The following is a 25654-nucleotide window of genomic DNA, read 5'->3' as shown; positions in this document are numbered from 1 at the left end:
TACCATGTCATTGACGCAATACTTGTTGTTATGTGCCTTCAAGTCGACCATGACTTATGGCGACCCTGTGAATCAGTGACCTCCAAGAGCATCTGTCGTGAACCACCCTGTTCAGCTCTTGTAAGTTCAGGTCTGTGGCTTCCTTTATGAAATCAATCCATCTCTTGTTTGGCCTTCCTCTTTTTCTACTCCCTTCTGTTTTTGGATTTATGCCGGATCATCCATGTATCATTCCACTCTATCAGTTGTCCTGCGATTATTTCCCAGTGTTATTGCATTATTGCCAGCAGGAGGGTCACTCCTGCGCTATGGCACAACAAGTGTAGCTCAAAAAATCCCCCAGAACGTCTGTGGTATGAAAAATTACCAAATTTTAGCCAGAAGCTATGGGAGACGCACTGAACCGAAACAAATGTCCACCCTGAAACTTGTGCTGTATCGAAAGTGGGATTGCATGCAAGCAGCCTGATACCACAAATCATCATGAACGCACCATATGAAGGACATCTGGACTAGTGACACCCAAAATCTGCCTCATGGTGCAGGGGTGCCCTCTGCATGCTCCTGCTTCCTAAGCTAAGCCCTGATGGTGCTCCCCACTCCTGGCCCTCACAGAGCGCAGGCCCACGCTGGAGGAAGACTCGAGCTTCGCCCGCTTGGAACGTGGCATCTCACGCTTCGAGGACTTGGCACTCTCTAACGTTTTTGTCAAAGAAATTTACCTGGATGTTCCAGGGGCTGCGATTGTCTTTGTGTGTCAAAAAACAGCATGCTGCGCTGTAACACACACACACACACACGGCAGCCCCATCAAGACAGACACACACTTGGGCAGAAGCACCGCCCTGCAGGGGGACGCTGTGTGGGGACAATCCAGAAACACGTCCCCCCCGGCCATAAGTTCCCAGCTTTCCTTTGAAAGAACCAAGGGCTGATGTTGCTCTTCTCAGCTTACCTGTCAGAGCCCAATAAGCGGAACACTCGCGTTTCATCTGAGATCTCCTGGGTTACCTGCCAAACGGAAAAAAGGGGCGGAGAACGTGAAGAAGTGATGGATGGAAGAAGAGGCACTCTTGCCCCCTTTGAAAAGGAACATTTAGCCAGTGAAGACTGCAAAGGAGGGCTGATTCCAACAGTCTAGCCAGAGCTGGGGCAGATGCAACCTTCCTAGCTTCCTTCTGTGGTTTAAGCCAGGGATGGGTAACCTGTGGCTTTCCAGTAGCTGCTGGACTACAACTCCCATCATCCCTAACCACTGGCCATGCTGGCTGGGGCTGATGGGAATCAGAACCTGACAATTTCTGCAGGGCCACAGGCTCTTCACCTCTGGTTTAAGCTGCCATGGAAGGCGCGTCAGGCCCATGCACCCTTTCCTCACCTCTTCTCAGGAATGGCGCGTCTGCTTATATGGAGAGGCTGTTTCTAGAACCTTGCAGGAATGCAGAGCAACTGCGTTCATTGCTTCAAGGCCAAAACAGAAATCTATCCTGAGCCTGTATGTTATTGTTGCATTGTTACTGGTTGTATTTTAGCTAACGTTTTAATTATTTAAATTTCATTTGTATTGTTTTATTTTTTATTCACTATTATCCTTACATCCTACCTTTCCTCCAAGGAACTCCAGGCGGCATACATGGCTCTCCTCCCTCTCCATTTTACCCTCATAACAACCCTGTGAGGTAGGCGAGAGACCGGTTACATCCAGCAAGCTTCATGGCTGAGTGGGGATTTGAAGCCTGGTTTCCCAGGTCCAACTCCAACACTCTAACCATGACACCACACCGGCTCTCAAGTTGTAGATAGAATAGAGATGGTTACGTGTCATTAATCCTGGGGAACAACTGTGGGTCAGTGGCAGAGCATATCCTTTGCATGCAAAATATTCCAGATTCAATTTCCAGCATGTCCAGGTAGGGCTTGGAAGGAGCTCCAAGAGAGGAGCTGCCAGTCAGTGTTGACAATACTGGGTTAGATGGAGCAACAGGTCTGACTCTGTATAAAGACAGCACCCTGTATTTCTAGGAACATGCCCTATCAATGGGCTATGGTCCCTCCCAAAGTTAAGTGGGAGAAATAACATACTATGTGCATCATTATGGCAGGGCCTTACCCCAGCTGGTAGGCAGCTGTACTTGTGACACAAGAAGCCAGTTGTAGATAATCATCATTATCATACTACTACTACCGATAATGATAATGCACCTTACTTATCTCAGTAATCCTTAAAACAACTTTTTATAGTAGGTCAGTATTATCTCCATGATTGTTCATTTATTTATTTAGATATTTATAAACCACACTTTCCTTAAAAAAAACACCAGCAACTCAGTGTAAAACATACAAAATTATAACAACACCAATAAAGAAATCAGTAGAAACATCCGTAAATAATTGTTGGTAAAAAGAAATCCACATTGCAAAGGCCCTGTGTGAATAACACAGTTTTTAGGAGACGTCTGAAAGAAGGCAGGCATGATTTCTGTGGAACCTCTAGTGGCAGGGAGTTCCACAGGGTAGGGCCTGCCGCACTAAAGCCTCAGCCCCTAGTTAAGGCTGACTGAACTTCAGGAAGATGGTAGCGGCGGTGGTGGCAGCAAGGAGAATGACCAAGGCCAAAGGAATATTTGCAAGTTAGGGATTTGTTGGCTGTAATTTGATCTGGGGACTAACCAAGGTAACAGCCTAGACACAATACTTGAGAACATAAGGAAGCTGCCTAACATCAGGCCAGACTTATTGTCCATCTCCTCTGAGCGGCAGTGGCTCTCCAGGATCTGGGGGCAGAGAAGGGTCCTTCCCCATTACTCGGTACCCGAAAGCCTTTTAACTACGACTGGAGTCTGACTCAGGGTCTGACTACAGGACAGTCTTCATGCAAAGCAGGTGCCCCACCCGCTCGACTACAATCCTGGCCTATGCCACTGTGGCACACACTCCGCTTCCCTCTTTGGCTCTCGCCGAGCAGAGACATTTTCTGCATGTCCCATCAGCTCAATGAAGCACCTTCTAGAGAGGGAAGGCAGGAGGGTCGGAAAACAGCAACCCAGGCATCCAAAACTTACTTCGTCAGACTTAAAGCTTTTGCCTTGCATGCCATGCTTCCAGAAGGCTAGCACACTGTCTTGAAGGCACACTGCAGGGAAGACACAAGGCAAAGCCAACACATTAGAAGCGTTGTGGGGTTGGTCCCGCTGAGCATGAGGCGGGATTCTAGGGGGTCCCTGTGTGGGACTCGCATCGCTTTACACACATGCGAGAGAGGGCCATTAAACGGTAGGAAGGAATATAGAAACAGGTTTTAGCCTTTGGTGATGGCCCCGAAACCAGGGAGGGACTGCCAAGGGCTGTGCTGAATTGCCGCCTACTGATTTTTACAGTACGCAGCACAGAGGCCTGGTTTCTTGCTTGTACTCGGTTCCCACGTTGATCTGTAGCCCTGTCTACAGAACTTGATCTACAGCATCCACTACAAGCCTCCAAAGTCAGTGGATCATGGCAGCTGATGGGCTACCATCCTCAACTCCTATCTAGTTTCAGTCACTGGATGACACTGATCACAAATGAACACCCTCTGAATGTCTCAGGAATCCCACAGAGGGCGCATGTACGCCATCAGGAGCAATATTCTCACCATAACTTTTACTGATCTTCCTCAAGAATTTGAATGCTGTTATCATGAATGCTGTTCTCGATCGTCCCAGAGTGCAGGACACAGAGTAACAGGCTCAAGTTGCAGGAAGCCAGATTTCGGCTGAACATCAGGAAAAAATTCCTAACTGTTACAGCCATACGACAATGGAACCAACAACTTCAGGAGGTGGTGGGATCTCCAAAACTGGAGGCATTCAAGAAGCAGCTGCCTGTTGGGTATGCTTAAATTTGGATTCCTGCATTGAGCAGGGGGTTGGACTCGATGGCCTTACAGGACCCTTCCAACTCTACTGTTCTATGATTCTAATAGTTTTCTTTCCAGCTTCTTGTTTTGTAGACTGTGAGCCAGTGGATTTGTGTTTTTTAGTTCTGTACATGATCTAGCACAGGGATGTGGACCTCAGGCCCAGAAGCTGAGCGTAGCCCTCCAGGGTTATTTTCCTGGCCATCGGGGCTCCCTCTGGCCACACCCCCTCCTTAGCCCACACTTCTCCCCAGCTCTGCTCTGCACCATCCTTGTTTGTTTCTGTCTAGCTAGAATGCGCTCCTGAACTCTGATGATGCTTCTGGGTTGCCTCAGCGGAGGATAGAGAGGGAAGAAACTCCACCCACTGTTGCCCAACCCACTTTTACATCTGGAAGTTTCCCTAGAAGAGAATGCAGCCCTTGGGTGAAAAGGGATCCTCGCCTCTGATCTAATGTGTAAGAGGCACTTTAGACACAATAAGTGATGATGAAGATGGAGAGTTTGCTCACCTACAGATTCAATGCAGAAATCAAAACTCAGTTCCGAGGCCAGCTTCTTACTTGACTTCAGCTTCCCGTGCAGATTCACAATTTTCACAAATCCTTAAAAAAAAAAAGAAAAAAAGCAAGAAAGGCAAACCGCCTCAGGGTCAAACAGGACTGTTGGAAGGCCCCAGAGGCTGCCCCTGAGAAAAGATGAAAGAACCAAATCGCTCCCGTTTGGGTTTCTACACTGGAGCGCTGCCAATCCCACAACTTGCCCTGGTGTTTGTTAAAAACTACCAGCGGGTCGGCCTGACACCACAGAGGCTTGCAAATGGACACGGATTGAGCAATAAGAGAGTCATAAATGAAATAATGTCATTCCCCCATAGCCGCTGTGTTGGGGCAAACACCAGGCCTTGGAAGGAGGGGGGGAAATTGACCCCCTTCCCGCCTGCGCCGCAGTCCTGATCTGATTCATCCTCTCACAACTGCAATTAACATTAAAAAATACTACGGCAGGAACATACCTTACAAAGAGTCCGACCACTGGTCCATCTAGCTCAGTATTGTCTCCACTGACTGGCAGAGGCCCTCCAGAGTTTCAGATGGGAATCTTTCGCAGCCCTGTCTGGAGAGGCCACCAAGGGCTGAACCTGGGACCTTCTCGATGCAAGGCAGATGTTCTTTGAATGGCTGTAGCTCAGTGGCTTTGTGTACAGACGTTCCCAGGTTCAATCCTCAATGGCGTCTCCAGGAATGGCTGGGAGGGAATTGCTGCCTGAATAGCTGCTGCCAGCCAGCGAAAACAATACTAAGCTGGATGGACCAATGGTCTGACAATATAAGGCAACTTGCTATGTTGCGCAGATCCTACGTCATGTCTAGTCTGGCCCCCAAGTAAACCCAACAATCCCTGGAGAGCTTCAACTTCCACAGTAACTCAAGGATGTGTAAGTCAGTCTTGGGTCTCACCACTGGGGGGCACTCTCTGGAGCAACATGGCTACTAGCCGTGATGGCTGTGCTGTGCCACCCTAGTCCGAGGCAGCATGCTTCTGAAAACCAGTTGCCGGAAGCCTCAGGAGGGGAGAGTGTTCTTGCACTCGGGTCCTGCTTGCGGGCTTCCCCCAGGCACCTGGTTGGCCACTGTGAGAACAGGATGCTGGACTAGATGGGCCACTGGCCTGATCCAGCAGGCTCTTCTTATGTTTAACATTCACCACAACAAATATGCTGAGTAAAAGACTTTTATACCACATCATCAACCCCAAAATGTGAGGATTGAGCCTGCTTTTAACATCAGCTCTGCAGGACTTGGGGGACACTTCAGGGATGGCTCAGGACAATCAGACACAAAGCATTTTTATTCATTTAAGACATTTATATACTGCTTAATCATTCTCATTTCCATGCAGCGTAACAGTAATTGTACTTGGCATTTATGCGGTACTTCAGAAAGAGTGCTTCAACCAGCCCTTCGCCAAACTGGTCGCCTCCAGATGTTTTGGACTACAACTGCCATCAGCCCCAGCTTGGAAAAGAGCTGGTTTGAACTGCTTTACATGCTGCAGTACATTTCAAGTAGTCCACGCATATATATTGAGGCTATGAAAGAGGCGCTCGTGTGAACCCGCCTGGCTAATTTGTGGGCAAGGTGTGAATTCCAGACCAGAGCCTGCTCAGCTTGACTCACTCGCATCATTTAGCCAGCCCCTACGTCTGAGGTGGTAAATCTTCAACCCCAACTATGCAATTTTTTAAAAAAGTTTTTAACGTTGTTTTGTTTTAATGTATTTCAAGGTCTGTTTTCATGATGTTTTAAAGTGTTTTTAGAGCTTCTGTTTGCCGCCCTGGGCTCCTGCTGGGAGGAAGGGCGGGATAGAAATCAAATAATAAATAAATAAATAAATAAATAAATAAAGGGACACTTATGCCAAAAGTAGCTGTGCCAAGGAAGGTGCTCTGGGCCGCGGGCTCTCCAGAAGACAGGCAGCTTTCCAATTAAGATCTTTGCATTGGGGGGGGGCTCTCTAGCTCCTTCCACTTTTCTGAGCTCATATGTATGAGTGTCGGCAGAAGTTTTTTCAGGAAGGAGGGGGGACATACAACACTGAAAGTGGGAAGAGGCTAGTTTCTTGCAAACAAAAATGAAAATAGCGCCTATACATTTTGTCTCTTATCTCTGGTTCTACAAATGCTAGAGACCTGAATGAAAAATGAAAAGCTGGGGATATGGAGATTACGGATCATGGGGGAGGGGGGACTGCCCCCTGGTCCCCTGGATTGTCATGATCTGATGAACGTGTGTCAGTGCAGATGCCCAAATTATGCAACACCTACCTGAAGCATTTGTGCTTGGTGTCCACTCTTTGGTATCTTTTGGTGCCAGACTGTCCTGTTCTCTCGGGCTTTTAATGGCATTTGACCTGCCTTTTTGGATATTCATCCCCCCACCCCGTCTTTTACGTTTCAACTGGCTTGTTCTTTGTTCTACTGATCTTAGCATGCACAGCAACAGCCTTTTTTGTTTTCTTTCAAAGGCTATAAATCCTGCTACTTACTGTCCAAGCAGACGAGAACAGTGTCTCTCTCCAGCTGGGTGACATGGATGGCATCAAGCTGTTGGCAGCCTTGAGAGAAGAAGAAGAAGAAGAGAGCAAGCTTTGGTATCCAGCCCACCAGTGCCGCTCCCCCTCCCCAAACTCTAGAGGCCACTGAAGTTGCTTTTGAGACACAGCAGCCATGCTGAAGATGAAGGGGACCCTGTTCCCTGGCACTGGCTGAGATTTCTGCCAATGGGGCCCCCCCAAAGTCCAACCTCTCTTTTACCACAGCTGTTTCAGAGGGCTACGCCCCTCACCTAGGCTTAGAGAATCTCTCTACGCACACCGGCCTGGTTTGCACGTCATGGTACACCTGCTGTTCCCCCCCCCCACTTTTGCTGTAGGCAGCTGTGATTGTCTTTTTGCAGAAAAGTGGGGTGTAAATATGGCACTAAAGCCCATCAGAGCCTCACCTGCACCGATTTCTGTAAACCACGAAGAAGCTGAGTTCAAGTTGATCGTCTCAAACTGAACAACTTGATTTGGTTCTGCCCCCTTGCTTATTGCCACGCACACCATGGGGTATTCCTGTTCTGGGATCACCAGCATCTCAAATACGTTCAAGGGGGTTGGCAACGGGAAATCAAAGTGCTGGAAGGGACAGGAAATTAAAAAGCAAACAAAGTTGAACAGCTCAGGCTGAAAAGGAACTGGCCCCTTCAGAGGTTTGCCTCCTTACTGTGTCGGCATCTCAGTTATTTCACTCACATCTATTTTTTAATGTTTTGATTCCACCCTACAGCCAATTACTTTCAAGAAAACTCTTCACATTAATAATAATCATAAAGAACAATATAAACTACAACAACATCACAATACACAGGTGTATAAGAGCCAGCATTACTTTCAAAAGCCCCCCCTGAAATGGAAGATCTTTATTTGCCCTTTAATGGGGAGGGGCTTCCACAGCATGGGGGCCAACAATGAAAGAGCCCTGCTCTGCCTGTTCCTTTAAAGCTATTTTTAAGGCTTTAATGATAAGCTTCAACACACTGAACTGCGTCCAGAAACTCACTGGCAATGGATCCAATTTCCACTCCACACCTCAGATGGCTTAATGTCTTGCACAGGTGTTGGTTTCACCGATAGTGGACACATTCCCACACAGCAAAACGTACCTTGATTAACATGAACTTCTGCATCGGTTCATACCACTGAAGCAAGACAATCCCCAACTGCAAAGCTCCACAGAGGTATTTATGGCCCGTATATGGATTTCTTACTAAAGAAGAAGAAAAACAAAATAAAACAAAACCCCAAAGTTTCAGGATGCATTTCTTTTAAAATTTGCCAGCTCCTTCAGTTTGCCTTCAAATCCATCAAACAGAACGTACAGCTCAGCTTTACACTTTTACAGCTTTTAGCTCTGAGAAAGTTTGGATTCAAAAGATGCCACCTGAACCGGCTCATGCTCCCTTAAGTGACTCCGCCCACTCTTCCTCGCTACTCCTTATGTGTCTGCCTGGAACACCCTCACAGAGCAGCCGTGGGGCACCGTAAGGCCACAGGAAGCTGCCTTATCACAAGTCGGACCACTGGTCCATGAAACCTTTGGCTGAACTCCTCATGCCTCATCCCTTTCTGAAAAGTAAGCCAATGTGAGGGCAGCTTAACTCGATTCTTCCCCTGTCAACCTGGCAGCTACCTGCTGCCTCTTTCTGTGCTTGAGATTGTAAGGTTCCTAGGGAAGGGTACTTCTCTGTACCACTCTGGGAAGCCCCTTGCTACCCTTCGCCAACTTGAGGTCCTCCAAGTGTTCCTGCACTACAGCCTCTCATCATCCCTAACCATTGGCCAGGCTGGTCAAGGCTGATAGGATCTGGAGTCCAACATAAATTATCTGGAGGGCACCAGGTTGGGGACAGCAAATAATGTTGACGGTCATTTCTGCTACACCATACCAAAGTATTAAGCCCAATCCTCATGTTTCTTTTGGAGGAAGGGGAGTCACCATGATTTTACGACGCCAGTTTCATACACCCTCCTATGACAAGGGTGACTATTTAGCCACAGAAAGGCAAAAGATACAGTGGTTTTGAGATAGTAACAGGAAAGTCCAGTATAAGCTTAAACTGAATGTGAATTTAGGGATCAGGCTGTGAGGGATTGTGTGCGGACGTGTCTCACTCACCTCCTACATGAGACTTTAGTACCCAGCATCAAACCACACATACACGCTGCTTTGAGATCCATGATGAAAATAGGCAGGATGTAAGTGTAAGGTAGGAAGCAAATGAATCGTAATGAGCAGATGCCCAGGGGCAGGTTCAAGCTCCACAGAGCTGAGAGAGGAAAACTTACCTATACAGCATTTATGGCACCCTTTAGTATCTGGGATCTTTGTTGTTAAGGCAAATTTCCTGAAATGACAGTTAATCGTTAACTTTTTTTAAAGAACAGGACTGTTTCTTATGTCACTTTTGAATTTAACCCACAGAATATAAATAGGAACAGCGATGGAGCAAAAGTATTGGACTCCTCCCCTCTGAACTGTGCTTAAGCCAGGCTCTGCCGAGGCTCCTCGGAACGCAGCAACAGGATCTGCACCCGCAGCTCTAGTGTCGGCTCACTGTCTTGCTTTGCACTTAAGTCTGGACGGTTTCTGCTGTAACATGATTTATTCTATGTTTGCTAAATGGTAGATTTTTGCCTTATTTGAATTTATTCTTGCTTTCTGTAAACTGACCTCTCCCTTACCGTAACGCTTTGCATTTTTACATTCTGAATGTTTGTTGTAAGCTGCTTAGGACACAGCTTGCTGTGGAAAGGTGGCATTTATAAATAAACTAAAAAAAATCAAAAACGACGGCCCATGGTTGCCAAATGGGCACTCCATGGATGGAGGCATGGGTGGAGGGAGTGGACAGCAGAGGGAGGGTGTTGCCTTCATGGCCACTCGGAGAACATTCCAAAGGCATAGACCCTTATCCAGCAGGGCTCTTATGTGTCCAGAATCAGGTTTTTTTTTTTAAAGAAAAACTTATCTAAAAGGGCTGGACTTTAGACCTATCTAGTCCAGATTCCTGTTCTCACAGTGGCCGGCTAGATGCCTCTGGGAAGCCTGCAAAAGCAGAGACTGAGCACAACAGCACTCGCACCGGGCATTCAGAAGCATGCTGCCCCAACCGTGGAGGTAGAATGCTGTGGCGATTAATTAATTAAGACTTGCTGGTCACTTGTAAGTCACTTGGAGATCTTTGGCTAACAACGCATTTAAAAACATAAACCTAAAAACATACTATTTGACAAATTCATACAAAACACCTACAACTCATTTACGTGTCCCCCCCCCCAAATCTTGGTCTATCCTGCATCTTCCCACATGCAGCTTCACTGGATGGTCTGCTAGCATTATGAGAGGGAGAGAAAAACCTCTCCCTACCCCCCTTCTCCACACCATGCATGATTTTATATCCCTCCGTCCTGCCTCCTCTCACTGGACTACAACTCCTCTCATCCCTGACCTCCACCTGTGCTGGCTGGGGCTGATGGGAGTTGTAGTCCAACAGCTACTAGAGGGCACCATGTTAGCAACCCCTGGCTCACTGCAATCGGGTTCAAGAGGCAAGACGGCGTTTGCTTACCTTGGTAATATTCTGTCGGGGAATCGATGGGTCTGAATGTGAGCAGCTAGTCCTGTCTTTTTGGCTTGTTCAAACAAAGCTATTAGATTATGGGAGTAGAGCTGGAATGTTTTCCCTGCAACACAGACAAACACGACTCACCTTAAAACTCTGGCATATTATTGTGGTAATGCAAATACTGAGCAAAAACAAAATAAAAATCACAGTGTGGGAAAAAAATTACCTTCTAAAAGGACAGCCCCCAAATATCCAGAGAGGTCCAAGCAAATTGCAGAGAGCAAAAAACAAACAGAACGTTAAAGATGACTTTCATGGCATTACCAAAAGCCAAGCTAAATCCAGCACACCAAAGAAAAGATTCCCTGGGCATCTGCTGTGTGCTCCCAACTCCCACCACCACTTACGCTTTGTAGTGCATTTCTTCAGCAACTTGCATACCTGAGAGCGACATTAAGGTATTGTTGATGACATAGAGCCAGGTACATCTCCGTGGAAAGAGCTGGAAAAAAGAGGAGCAGAAGGAGACTTCCATGGGTGCAAGAAAGAATATAAGGCGGAGCGGGGAATGTCCAGCTTCCTGGCCATTGCAGGCTCCACAATGCGGGATGGGGCTACAAACTTTCTAACCGAGAGCTGCCTGGCCACTGCTTAAGTACCTCCGGAGTGGGGAGCTGCCACCTCCCAAGATGATATTGAAGAATTAAAATGTAAATGGACTGCCTTCAAGTCGATTCCAACTTATGGGAGACCCTATGAACAGGGTTTTCAAGGTAAGTGGCATTCAGAGGGGGTTTACTATTGCCGTCCTCTGAGGCTGAGAGGCAGTGACTGGCCCAAGGTCACCCAGTGAATTTCATGGCTGTGTGGGGATTCAAACCCTGGTCTCCCAGGTCGTAGTCCAACACCTTAACCACTACACCACACTGTCTCTTATTGAATAATTAAACGTAATTAAAACCAGTACGTTGAAATCAAATATATTAAAAACCAGCAGAGACAATAAAAGCAGACCAGCAGTGCAGAATAAAAAACTCGTTCAGACAATAGTTTAAAAGGATAGTCTGGGAAAATTAAATGGCTGAAACTCTCCAGATGTGAGCGAAGCAGCTTTTGCCATCCTGGTGTCCCTCCAGATGTTTTGAGCTATGACTGCCATCAGTGTGGCTGTGCTAACTGGGGCTGATGGGAGTTGTAGTCCAAAACATCTGTAGGACACCTGGCTGGAGGAGGGCTGGGCTTTAAGTCACGTGGCAGCAGATACTAACCAGTGGCTGCTTCCCCTTCTCTCAGAGATGGGGAAACTGTGGCCCTCTCGATGGTGTCGGGACTCTAACTCACATTTTTATTATTTATTTATTTAATAAATTTATACCCCGCCTTATGGCCAAAAGGCCCTCAAGGTGGCTTACAAAAGCCCCAACATCAGCCCCAAACTGCGTGGCCGATAGTCAGGGACAACGAGCGATGTAGTCCAACAGCTCCTGGAGAGCCACAGGGCTGGAGGGTGGAGCAAGGCAGGTAGAAACAGCCTCCCCTGATGGCAAACCGAGTCTCTCTCCCCTCATAGTCATCCTCCTGAAATGCTTTAAATGTATGGTGTGCACAGAGCAGGAGAAGATGTTTCTCCAGAGAGGCCCCTCCCCCCAGATAGAAAAGCATGTTCTCCTGAGGGCAACATCCAGCTCACTTCCCTTGGAACAGGGCATTCCTAATTCCCCATCCTGGAAGGGGGCTTCAGCCATTTCCTGGGCCCCTCCCTCCCAGATCCTACCCACTCACAGGCTGGCCTCCGCTGAAGAGATCTTGCCTACCTGTTCCATAGTGGCTTCATGCAGCTCGTTGAGGTTCAGCGTGTAAATGCCTTCTTCGGTCCCAAAGATAATATACTGATCTGTAACATGATGGAGGAAAAATGGACTTAGCTTGTTCAGAAACACAGCAGGAGGAGAAAAAATGGATTGCCTTCCTAGCTCACAAACAGAAAAGCCACCTGACCTTTTGTGTCTGGATGTATCCATGAGGTGGCACAGTTGATCTTCAGAGGGCAGCCATCAAACACTTTGGAGAAGCATGCTCCCATCTGAAATGGCAAAAATGGTTTTTAAAACCCCGTTGGGTGTGGGGCAAGTCCCTCTGACTGTTGGGAGAAGCAAATGAAATCAAAGTCAACCAACAGATTCACCTAATTTGCAATGGCCCAGGAACATTCTGATTTTTGTGGGCGACCATCTTTGAGGTGCCACTGTTCCCAGAGCGACGGTCCTGCAGCAGCAACACCCGAAGCACGAAGGCTCAAGCCCTGCCTCACAGGAGGGCACTTCTGAGAAACCACCACCCAGCCACACACTCCTCTAGGATCAAAAGGCAGGGCTTTCTTCGTTATTGGCAGGCAGGACTTCTCCATGGGCTCAGCCTCTTTGGATCTTGGCTTACGGAAATTGCCCTCTACGCACAAACACGCAGCAGTAGTAGAGCACAGACAGGCCCGGTGCCAGATTTCTGGGGGTCCTGGACAGGTTTTCCTTACCGCAGATCATGCCCCCTAATGTCCGCCATTACTCCTCTCCCCCCCCCCACAATAGTGCCAGCTTCAGACAGCCCCTCATGAATGAGTGGACTTTCCCTGCAGGGGTGCCGCAAAGGGCCAGGGACCTGAGCATCATGAAGTAAAACAGTGCTACCATGAGGTAAGCCCACTCGCATGAGGGGGTGAGGAAACTAAGGGCAGCCCCCCCCCCCAAAAGGGGGGGGGAGATTCCAGATGCTTGACATGAAACTGATTCCTATTGCCCCTCAGGAAAGCATTCCAAAATGTGTTACGCCTTGAATACGTCTCATTTCAAGTGTTGTTGTTGTTGTTGATTAATTACTTAGTTAATTAATTAATTAATATCCCGCCCTTCCTCCCAGCAGGAGCCCAGGGCGGCAAACAAAGCACTAAAACACTTTAAAACATCATAAAAACAGATCTTAAAATACATTAAAACAAAACAGTATTAAAAACATTTTTAAAAAAGCAACTTTTAAAAAGGGTTAAAAACATTATTAAAAAACATATTAAACAATTCTGACACAGATGCAGACTGGGATAGGTCTCAACTTAAAAGGCTTGTTGAAAGAGGAAAGTACCTGGAGCAGTTTAGATTTGTGGGGAGTGGGGGGAGGGGAGGCCATGGGGGTACAATTGCCGGTCGCCTCACAAGATGTCATGACGGCCACTGACTTAGACAAATGCATGGAGGCTATCACTGGCTACCAGCCACAACGGCTATGCGTCTACCTCCACTGTCGGAGGCATCATTCCTCTGAATGCACGTTGCTGGAAGGAATGACAAGTCGAGAGAGCTGCTGTGGAGCTCAGGTCCTGCTCGTGGGCTTCACGTCAGGGCATCTGGTTGGCCATCGCGAGAACAGGATGCTAGACAGGATGGGGCCCATTTTGGCCCGATCCAGCCACAGGGAGCTTCTAATTCGGATTCTGGCCCGCTTGCATTGGCTCCCTGTATGTTTCTGAGTTCAATTAGATTACTGCAATGCACTCTACGTGGGGCTGCCTTTGAAGACGGTTTGGAAACTGCAGATTGTGCAAAATGCAGTGGCCAGATTGGTAACAGGGACCAGAGGGTTCGAACATATAAAACCGATTCTGGCCTGCTTGCATTGGCTGCCTGTATGTTTCCAAGCTCGATTCAAGGTGCTGGTTTTAACCTATAAAGCCTTACACGGCTTGGGACCACAATACCTGATGGAACACCTCTCCTGACACAAACCCACCCGTACATTACGCTCAACATCAAAGGCCCTCCTTCGGGTGCCTACTCCAAGGGAAGCTGAGAGTCTGGCAACAAGGCAGAGGGCCTTCTCAGTGGTGGCCCCCAAATTATGGAATGATCTCCCTGATGAGGTGTTGGCACCAACAGTTATTTTTTTGGTGCCAGGTCAAGACTTTCCTCTTCTCCCAGGCATTTTAGCATGTGTTTTTAAATGGCTTTTTAAAAAAATGTGTTTTTAAATTTGTATATTTGTTTTTAATGTTTTTAATTGTTGTAAACCGCCCAGAGAGCTTCTGCTATGGGGCGGTATACAAATGCAATAAATAAATAAATAAACAAATAATTCCCCCCTTGCAAGTTAGCTTACCTAGTGGTAGGGGGGGCACAGAGACCACCCAGCATCTCCCTCACGTTCAAGATGGGGGAGATGGGGCTGCCCTGTGTGCCCAGACCACTGCAGTGGGATGGCTTCTGGATCATCACAACACTGCCCCCCAGGTAAGTCTGCTCACTTGTTAGCATGAAGAGGAAGGTGGAGGGCACAGGCATGCTGTAAGCCTTGATGGGCCCCGGAGGGGTGCATGGACCTCAGGATACCCCCGAGTACTTTGGCAGCTCCATGTCAATGGGGCAGTGGAATCTGCTCTGGATTTTAGTCTGAACTTTCAAGGAATGTCCAATGTGCTGGAAGTGGATCCCACTGACATGGCACCACCTGTCGCCACTGCCCCAGAACATCAGAAGCTGGGCCTCAGCACAGATCCTGTTGGGATCCCTGTTTTTTGTTGGGGGGGCAGAAGTGGGAGTCTGGATCAGAAGGAAGTGGCTAAACTAATTAGTTGCAAGGGTGAGAATGATTGCAAACATATCCATATTTAGTCCCTTCCTCTCAGGGCTAAATCAAGTTAGAAACAGCACCGCGGCAAAGCAGTTGATTCATCTCTTTCTCTACAGTCAAAAAGGTCCCTTACCAGCACCTTGGGCGTCGGTGGGAGGCCATTAATTGCTGGCTTCTGTGGACAAAAAAAAAAAAAAGTAAGGTTTCTCAAGGATCAGTTAAAAACAAGGGCGAGCAAAACCTTGAAAGAAGGGGTCAGATTGTAGTCCAAACTCAAACATTCTATGGTTGCTTAGAAAAGGTGGAATGAATTTTTTTGTTGCCCAGTGTGGATCAGGCTGTTCTGTCCTTGTTACCTGCACATTCTGGTGCACACAGAACCTCCTCGCAGAAGATCGACATCTCAGCTGCTCTGCTAGAACAGTACAGAGTGCCAGGAATGGAAAGTTGACATTCCAGTGTCAAGATAAGAATGAGAAACGCCAAGAGGTACGTATGTGCCAGCTGGGTATGGCAGGATAGCTGTATTAATTAAACTTCTCAGTGAATTCCAGCAAAACCAATTCCTTCTGCCCTCCCAGAATTCGCAGGTGATTGCCGTGTTCAGGCAACCGGCTGACATTTCTGGACTTACAAAATACCTCAGACAAAGATGGGGAACCTGTGGCCTTCTGGATGGTGGAAGACTGCAACTCCCACCATCTCTGACCATTGACCACGCTGGCTGCGACTGATTGGCGTTGGAGCCCAACAACATCTGGGAGGCCACAGATACCCCAGCACTCCCAGAGGCCTCCAGGCCCTCAGGCTTACCCAACAGCATCATGGGAGATGTGCTCAGACATGCAGGCCTCTTGAGCCCGTCTCATAACTAAACCAACCAAGTTTTCATCCACCCAAAAATACAATAGTCGCACCTGCATACTCAGGGAACTAGGTATGCACAAGTATACCCATTTTTTTTAATGAAAAAGGAAATTAAAAACAACCAATGAAACCGAAACAACTTGATAAGGACTGTTGCTCAGCAGCTCCCAGCACCCAGGGAACACTGAGGGGGTCAGCTGGTAGTAAAAAAGAGGAGGGAAGGGAAAGGGGAATTGTGGGGAAGGGGAGGAGAGGGGGTTGGCTTGCTCAAGCAGCTTATGGTATTCTGGGGTGGGAAGTGAGGGTGTCCATGCCGTCGTTCAAAAGTTCCCTGCACAATTACAGAGGGGCTCCAGGACGGAGGAAAAAGGAGTGAAGACACTTTTCCCCATTTCCCTGTGTCAGATACTGCTCCCTCCCTGCTCAATCTGAGCCCCTTAGCCCCATTTAACCCTTTGCTGCCATCAACAGCAGCCATTCTGTCAGGCTAGAGGAAAGGGAGAGGGATGGGGCAGTACAGCCTCTCCAACAGCCCTGCTGCGAGACCAGCACCTTTTGCCTCCTCCTCTCCTCGACATCTTTCCATTCCAGCTGCTCGATACAAGAATTATGTAGCTGAGTAATACTATCCAAGTTTTGCTTTATCCCTTCTCCCTCCATGTCCCTTTTCCTTTTGTGTCATGTCTTTCAGACTGCAAAACTGAAGGCAACGGGTATCTTATCACTGAAACTTCTAGGCCGTTCTGGGAGACCTTTTTGGCTGAGAAGCAGGATAATAATGCTTTAAATAAATAAATGATCTGGCATAAAAGGGGAACTTTTTGGTGTGTGTGGGGGAAGGTATCTTTCCCACTCCCTTCTGCATCCAAGCTCTGAACAAGACAGGTTGAAGCTTGAACAGGAGGAAGGCTCCTTGGCTATGGAGGTCCCCACTTGCAGACTGATGGAACCAGGGTTATTGATCAGCTGCAATTAGGAAAGGGAGAGGGATGCGGCAGTACAGCCTCTCCAACAGCCCTGCTGCGAGACCAGCACCTTTTGCCTCCTCCTCTCCTCGACATCTTTCCATTCCAGCTGCTCGATACAAGAATTATGTAGCTGAGTAATACTATCCAAGTTTTGCTTTATCCCTTCTCCCTCCATGTCCCTTTTCCTTTTGTGTCATGTCTTTCAGACTGCAAAACTGAAGGCAACGGGTATCTTATTACTGAAACTTCTAGGCCGTTCTGGGAGACCTTTTTGGCTGAGAAGCAGGATAATAATGCTTTAAATAAATAAATGATCTGGCATAAAAGGGGAACTTTTTGGTGTGTGTGGGGGAAGGTATCTTTCCCACTCCCTTCTGCATCCAAGCTCTGAACAAGACAGGTTGAAGCTTGAACAGGAGGAAGGCTCCTTGGCTATGGAGGTCCCCACTTGCAGACTGATGGAACCAGGGTTATTGATCAGCTGCAATTAGGCCATGGAATGGAATGAAATACAAAATGCTGTTCAGAAAGGCTTTTGCAATGTGAATTTCTTTTTACCAACCAGTATTTATTGATGTTTTTATTGACCTTACTGGAATTTTGTATGCTGTATGATAATTTGCCTTCAAGTCGATCCCGACTTATGGCGACCCTCTGAATAGGGTTTTCGTGGTAAGCGGTATTCAGGGTTTTTTTCCATTGCCTTCCTCTGAGGCCGAGAGGCAGTGACTGGCCCAAGGTCACCCAGTGAGCTTCATGGCTGTGTGGGGATTCGAACCCAGGTCTCCCAGGTCGTAGTCCAACACTCTAACCACTAAGCCACACTGGCTTTCTGTATGCTGTATACCCCCTTGCTGTATTTTTATGAAAGCGTAGTCTATAAATATTTCAACAAACAAAGCCACCCACCGGAAATTCCCGCTTCTCCTTTTTCCGTGGCAGCTGCGGCACGTGGCCGAGACCATCCGCATTTTCCTCTAGCTTTGGCACACTGTCCCCGTTGCCTAGATAAGCAGAATTTTCATTGGATGTAAACACTACATGAAGACAAACCTGTTAAGCAAAAGGGAGGCGGCACAGAGAGAGCAATCTACGTTACCAAGTGGAACCTTGCTTCTCCCCCTCCGTGCCAGAAAAAACAACAACCCTTAGCTCGAACTGCCAGGAGCCTTAGAACTGCAGAACTGAAGGAAATCAGCATCCTTGGGCCTTTGGGAGGGCCACAAGGAAGCTCCACCCCCTGCCAGCCAGGGAAATCATAGTGGCAAGCAGGGAGACATACCGAGCCACATCCGCTGGCCAGAGACGGAGCGGCTGCTCCAATGTATAAGCCTAATAGATAAATAAATACTTGCTTTCCTCTTCTCCCTCATTCATTTCATGCCATGTCTATTGTACAGGGAGCAGGGAATGTTTTACCTTTTAATATTGTTACAGTGCTTAGAACGTTTTAGGCATTTTTTAAAATACACGATTCATCATCATCATCATACTATCAGCTCATAATTTATTTGCAACCAGAACAGTGCTCAATTCGCACAGGCTTTTAAAAAAGTGGGATAAGGCAGTATAATGGAGACAGTGTACGATTTAGGTAAAATGTAAATGTGCTGCCTTCAAGTCGATTCCGACTTATGGCGACCCTATGAACAGGGTTTTCATGAGGCTGAGAGGCAGTGACTGGCCCAAGGTCACCCAGTGAGCTTCATGGCTGTGTGGGGATTCGAACCCTGGTCTGCCAGGCCGTAGTCCAACACCTTAACCACTATACCACACTTGCCACGATGGCAGATTTTACTGTATTGTGACCCACCAGCCAAAGCCAACCACCACATTTTCTTATGTTACAGCAGTCTTTGCCAACCAGATATTTTGGAGTACAGCTCCCATTAGCCCCCAATGAGAGCTGACGTCCAAACCATCTGGAGGGTGCCAGGCTGGCAAAGGCTGCGTTGCAGCTATGCCACAGAAGTCTGCTTAAAAGGCTTTTGAATTTATTTACAGTATTTATTTTAAAATGTAACTCCTTCTACACTCTGGTGCAGCTGTACGCTGCAAAAGAACGGTCTATGATGAGAGTGAAGGGAAATGGTGCCTTGGGACTTCTATCAGACAGTGGCATGGGACGCCACCTTCTTTTTCCTTCCCTTGGTGGCACATGCCTAAGTACAGTTGCACTGGAGCCAGAAGGAGCAGTATTAACTCGGCCTTTGGAAACGACCGCCACACGTTTCGTCTAGATGGGGGATACTTGACTCAGCAATACGACATGTGAGAAGGATCTTGGAATTGTCGTTGATCACAAGCTGAATATGAGCCAACTGTGTGATGTGGCTGCAAAAAAGGCAAATGCTATATTAAAAAAAGGTAAAGGTGTCCCTGCACTTGTACTGCGAGTTGTTTCCGACTCTTAGGGTGACATCTTGCGACGTTTACTAGGCAGACTGTATATATGGGGTGGGATTGCCAGTTCCGTCCCCGGCCTTTCTTTACCCCCCAGCATATGCCAGGTACTCATTTTACCGACCACGGATGGATGGAAGGCTGAGTGGACCTCGACCCCTTTTACCAGAGATTCAACTTCCTCCTTCCGTTGGAATCGAACTCCGGCCGTGAGCAGAGCTTCGGCTGCGTTACCGCAGCTTACCACTCTGCGCCACGGATTAACAGAAGTATAGTTTCCAAATCGCGTGAAGTATTGGTTCCCCTCTATTCAGCACTGGTTAGGCCTCATCTTGAATACTGCATCCAGTTCTGGTCTCCGCACCTCGAGAAGGATGCAGACACACTGGAACAGGTTCAGAGGAGGGCAACAAGGAAGATCAGGGGACTGGAAACCAAGTCCTATGAGGAGAGACTGAAAGAACTGGGCATGTTTAGCCTGGAGAACAGAAGACTGAGGGGAGATATGATAGCACTCTTCAAGGACTTGAGAGGTTGTCACATAGAGGAGGGACGGGATCTCTTCTCGATTGTCCCAGAGTGCAGGTCACAAAATAATGGGCTCAAGCTGCAGGAAGCCAGATATTAGCTGAACATCAGGAAAAACTTCCTGTTAGAGCCATACAACAATGGAACCAATTACCTAGAGAGGTGGTGAGCTCTCCAGCGCTGAAGGCATTCAAGAGGCAACTGGACAGCCATCTGTCGTGAATACTTTGATTTGGATTCCTGCATTGAGCACGGGGTTGGACATGATAGCCTTATAGGCCCCTTCCAACTCTACTATTCTATGATACTATTTCCATTGCAGCCCTGGGCATCTTGCAGGGCTGCTGTGAGGATCAGCGAGTTAGGGTGTTTAAAGCCCTCTGCACACTGCCCAATGCAGCAGAGTGGATCGCCGTACCAGGAACAACGCCACTTACCCAAGTCACTGTACCTGGCTGTGAGCAAACCAGGGCTGCTGATGCTGCTGGTCATGCCAGCTGGGGAGGGCTCCATCTGCGGCCCACACACCGGGATACTTTGCCTCCTATGAGCTGGTGGGGCTTGGTTATGAGGGTCAGGGCAATACTTGATCGTCTGAGACTTCTCATCGTCCACAAGACTTTCCTCTTGATAAATACTGAGCCTGGGCTGGAGCACAAAGAGAGCGAGAAAGAGATGGCACCTGCTTTTCAATCTGATGTCTTAGAGCTCCCATTTCTCCACAGGAAATGTCAGGTCCAGCAAACCTCCCTCCCCTATGCTGCCCTCTTTTGTCTCATGCTTTTTCCGACACAGGTTCGGGGCTGCCCCCTTTCTTTGCTGACCAGTGCACTATACGCCCAACTCCCCTCACCGCCACTTTGGGCATTGGAGGGAGAATGCACGCACACCAAGCGGCTGCCATGAGGCCAAACTTCACCCCTCCCCACCCGGCTAATGAAATCTACGAGGCTGACGTTACAGAAACATGTGACTGGGGTGCTACCCACAGTTGGGGAAACGCAGCAGTGGCAAGGAGAAACGTGGGACAGGAGGGCCGGGTGGGAAACCGGATCCAGCCAATGGGCCCGATCCTTCTCTCCCCCACCTCTGTGGGGCAACTTGGAAAGGTGGGCATTGTTGCTTAGTGCTGCGCCCGGATGCCCTGACACTCGGCTGACCGGCATCAAGGCTTGCACAGCCCAGCGCATGGCACTTTGCAAGCCCTGGCAAGCAGCTGATTGTCAGCACTTGCTAAGCACTGCGCACAGGGGTTTCTGGGCACTGCAGACCAGCTGGTCGGCAGTACCTGCAAACCAGCGGAGCCTGGTGCTCCTTAGAACCGGCAGGGCGGAAGACAGGGAGGCCAAAAGTATATGGAGACAGAGACAATGGCAGGGAGAGCCAGCTAGCTCTTTCTTTTGGTCCCCATTCTCCTGGAGGGTAAGGTTATCGGCAGCTAGTAGCCATGGTCTCCCCTCCATGGTTGGACGCAGTATACTTCTGAATACCAGATGCCGGGAACTGCAGAAGGGGAGAGTGCTCTTGCCCTCAAGGTCCTGCTTGCGGGTTTCCCTGCTGGGGCATCTGGTAGGCCGCTGTGAGAACAGGATGCTGGATGAGATGTGACACTGCTCTGACCCAGCAGCCAGGCTCTTCTGATGTTCTTATCCTCTTGAGATCTAGAAGGGCAACGCAAACTAAGGAGAAGGAGCGTGACAGCCAGCGCCACCCGCTTGGGCTGGCTTGTAAGTAAGGAGGTAGGCAGGTGAGGGCTGGCTGAAGACAGAGCGAACACTGTGGGGCAGTGCCCCACTTGCCCTAAGGGACTAGCCTCTACGGCTGCAAACCCCCTCTTGCCCAGCCGCACCTTTTCCTGCTCCACATCCGTCACCGTTTGTCAGGTGTAAGGTGGGTGGGTATGGCTTGGCCAAACGGCCCGGCAAGCCAATCCAGGGAGAGAGGGTTAGGGGGGCCTATTTAGGCCTGCAGGCTGGAGGAGGTTACCCACTGCTAGAGTATGGAGATTGGCAGAGAGAGGAGAGGAGCAACTGGGCTGAGAGAGCAGCCCCTGAACATGTGCAGTGCGGCATCAGAGGAGAAAGCAGAGAGACGTTGTGCTGGATGTCTCCTTTTAAAAGTTTTAAACCCAGTATTTCTGCACAGGTGGGAGACTAAAGGAGCCCCAAGGAATCTCACGAGAGCCAAGTGTGCCTCCACTGACTCACCTTCAAACCACTGCATTTGCTCACCTTTGGAGGTAGAGGAGGGGGTCCTGCCCGCTTCAGTGTTGATCTAGAAAATTACAAGAAACAAGGAATGCCAAGGGGGTGAAAGTTTTTATTCCCACCGAGTGATGATGGGCACACACAATGGGTTCATTATTTCTCACGACCGTTTCCAAAAAGAAGGTTAGTTGGCTGACATGGCCGTTATTTCTCAAAATCAAAACCTCTTGTTCCAAAAGGTAACTTTTAAGAAGGAGCCAGGCAATCAAGGACCAACTGAAAGCCAGCAGGATAAAACACACGGATGGAAACAGCTCTTCTTGGTGGGCGTTCCCTTCTCCTTCAGTCATTATTTGTCCCACACCGGAAAATCCTGCATTTCTGCATCCTATAGCAGGGCCCCGAGGATGGGAACTGCCCCTCAGAATCCCCCGGTGTCTCTCAGATGCGCAACCCTTACTGCCCAAGAAGGCTCTGCATATGGTGTGTGTGCATGAGACCATGTGCACGTGCAGGGAGAGCACCAAATGTGGCCCTGGGGTGCAGATTTCAAAGTGTGGAGGGGAAGGATGTCTGGCCCTTATGGTTGTGAAGAAGCATATGAAAGAGTGTGGGCGAGTCCTCCCGGAAACCCAAGCAACTGGTGTTCGGAGGCAGTGCATAGCCCATTGTGGGGAACAGTCACAAACAGCCTTATCCTCCATGAATTTGTCTTATCCTCTTTTAAACCCATCCAAACCAGTAGCCTTCACTACATCCTGTGACACCAAATCCCACAGTTTAACTGTGTGCAGTTGGTGTGAAGAACTGTTTTCTTTTTGGTCTGTCCTGAATTTTCCCACGTTCAGCTTCAATGGAACAGGTGTGCTTGATTTAAGCTGGTTGCATGATACAGCTTTTCTCGGACACAGAAAGCCCTACGCAGACATGAGGGTGGCAATGACATCAGGATTGTGCTTGTTTGCCCTGCGCCCTCCTCTCCATGCCCTGTAAAACGGGAAGACGGGCTTATAAACACAGACCTCCCCGCAACTCTGTGTACTCCCCATTATAGGATGGGGGGCGGGGCGGATGAGCACAGGTCTGATCTCTTCACCATGCATGGCCTCAAAGGGTGGTATTCAACTAAAAAGTTGTCCTCGCGCAAGGATTAGTGTTAGAGCAATGGGATTTCCCAGGTCTCCTCCACCCATGCCACCCCCAAATCTGCTCTGGAGTGTTGAAGGAACCTTAGAACAGATTTTGGAGGCGCACAGGGTGAGGAGGAGGAGAGATTTTTCTGTTGCACAAGGAGAAATGATCATGCTGATGGAACAATCTGCTTAGCACTACATTGAATACAACCCAAAATGTCTGCATAGGGTTGAACTGCAGTTACTATGCTGCAACTTTCTTTTTTTTGAAGCAGGGAGTAAACACATCCTCCAATCACTCTGGCCTTCCCATTCCTCATTTTTCAGTATTATTCTGCCAGATAGCAATTAAAAACAAAAGCCATCAGAAACAGCACATATTTTTGTGCAACAATGTGTTAATGGCTTTGCAGATGGTGTAATGAATTTTGTAAAGTTATTTACATTTCTTGAAAGCATTGCCCATGAAATCTTAATGGGTGCTGAGTAGATGTTACAGTGCAGGTGGGAAGTGAGAGGAGCTCTTAAAAGCTCCCTTTAGAGAGCCAAAACGTTCCTCCATTTATCTCTGTATCCTGAGCCCGTGCATGAGGTGGGCAAGGCACCAGTTCTCTGGAAATCTCTTCCTGCAGAAACGAAGCAAGAGTTCTCTATGGTCTTTTTGGAGCCTCCTCTTTCAACAAGACTTCGAAAATTCTTATCCCAGTTGGTATCTGTCTTGGAACTGAATTGATTTTATGTTTGTGCTGTTGTTTTAAACTGTTTTTATAGTTACGATTGTTTTTTAAAATTGTTTACACACACGCAGTTGTTTTAACTGTTTCAGTATAGGTAACAGTTATATATATATCATATATGTATGTATGTGCATAATGCATTTTATGTATTTTAATAGTATTTTATACATATTAATGTACTGTAATTTTTTATGTTTTATTGTGTATTTAATTGTGTATCTTATTATATATGTGTGCGATTTTATTGTAGCCGCCCTGAGTGCCCTATTGGAGGGTAGAAGGGCGGGATAGAAATATTTTAAATAAATAAAATATTGTAAATCACTTTGGCATGCTTCATGGGAAGAGATTCATAAATGAAAGAACAAAGATTTTATGTTTCATGTTTGTTGATAATTTTCTTTTCACCCCGATGCTTCCCAAATTAATCAATTTTACTTCTGCAGTTTTTAATTCTTGTTGGGTTCCTTTTTAATGTTTTCATGCTGTTTTACTATTCTGTTTCTGCACACCTCTCGAGTATTCTCTGAACACAGAGCAGTTCACAAATTCTGAAATAAAGCAAAGCTGTAAGGAGGCCGGCTGCGGAGTGCCCACAGTGTGGGCGCTCAGGGGCTCTCCCCTCGAAACGAACCCCCAGCCCCTTTGGGGTCCTACAGCTGCAAGGGTCCCCCAGTCATGCTTCAAGAAAGCCAATATTGTTAGATAGCAAGGGAAAAGAGAAGAGCCAAACGTCAAGAAGAAGTCACTCACTCCTCAGCATCTTCGTGGCCGTCGCCAAATCTGGTAAGAAGTCCCCTAGATAAAACGTTTACAAAATTAAGAATGAAAGAAAAAAGTTTGTAAAAGAATTTAAAACTCAGACTCGGGTAGGAGGGCTGAAGAGCATCCACTTCTATGACGGCCAAAGGCGCTCTGCTGCGGATGAGACTCCAGGATTCCGGTCTGTGGAGCAGCTATGGGGGGAAAATTAGCCAATGGACCAGACCCCAGGAGGCCTGAAATTCTGTTCATTGTCATCATCATCAGAACAAAGAAGAGCCCTGATGGATCAGGCCAAAGGGGGCCCATCTAGTCTAGCATCCTGTTCTCAAAGTGGCCAACCAGTTGCAGATCAACATCATCGTCTGTATCAAAGGACTTCATGCATACTATCAAGGCAATCCTCACAAAAGCCCTGCAGTGCAGGCCAGGATCATTATCCCCCCCCCACGTATTGCAGATTGGGGCAGGCTGATGTCAGAGGCATGTCTAGGGCCACTTAAGAAGCTCAGAGCCAACAGTTTCCTGGGCTGCTGCTCACTCTCTTCTCTTGTATTTATTTATTTATTCATTGTACCTATATACCGCCCCATAGCCGGAGCTCTCTGGGGGGTTTACAGTAACTAAAAACATTAAAACAAATATACAAATTTAAAAATACATCTTTTAAAAACAATTTAAAACACAATTCAAAAATTTAAAACAATTTAAAAATTACTCCCTAACCCTACCTCACTTTCTTTACCTTGTCTTAAATAATGAAAACGCTTCAGTAATCCACACTTACTTACTTACTGGACTGCCTTCAAGTCGATTCCGACTTATGGCGACCCTATAGGGTTTTCATGAGGCTGAGAGGCAGTGACTGG

At 47.8% G+C, this 25654-nt stretch overlaps 1 protein-coding gene across 1 annotated transcript in view; it reads right to left on the bottom strand.

Annotated features, from left to right (window-relative positions):
- Positions 1-25654, bottom strand: part of MAP4K5 (mitogen-activated protein kinase kinase kinase kinase 5) — a 122687-nt gene that overhangs the window by 3029 nt on the left and 94004 nt on the right. Inside the window, exons 17-32 of the mRNA XM_061612583.1 lie at positions 24777-24821; positions 22178-22220; positions 20384-20594; positions 17925-18019; positions 15314-15355; positions 12565-12649; positions 12381-12460; positions 11008-11068; positions 10570-10684; positions 9287-9345; positions 8104-8207; positions 7399-7576; positions 6944-7012; positions 4408-4500; positions 3063-3133; positions 956-1011 (exon numbers count right to left, since the gene is read on the bottom strand). Coding sequence (XP_061468567.1) covers positions 956-1011; positions 3063-3133; positions 4408-4500; positions 6944-7012; positions 7399-7576; positions 8104-8207; positions 9287-9345; positions 10570-10684; positions 11008-11068; positions 12381-12460; positions 12565-12649; positions 15314-15355; positions 17925-18019; positions 20384-20594; positions 22178-22220; positions 24777-24821 — 1407 coding nt within the window. The remainder of the gene's footprint in view (positions 1-955; positions 1012-3062; positions 3134-4407; positions 4501-6943; positions 7013-7398; positions 7577-8103; positions 8208-9286; positions 9346-10569; positions 10685-11007; positions 11069-12380; positions 12461-12564; positions 12650-15313; positions 15356-17924; positions 18020-20383; positions 20595-22177; positions 22221-24776; positions 24822-25654) is intronic.

Source organism: Rhineura floridana, chromosome 2 (assembly GCF_030035675.1).
Source record: "Rhineura floridana isolate rRhiFlo1 chromosome 2, rRhiFlo1.hap2, whole genome shotgun sequence".
Lineage (NCBI taxonomy): Eukaryota > Metazoa > Chordata > Lepidosauria > Squamata > Rhineuridae > Rhineura > Rhineura floridana.
Note: the sequence above shows the minus strand (reverse complement) of the source record. Positions and strands in the feature narration are given on the sequence as shown.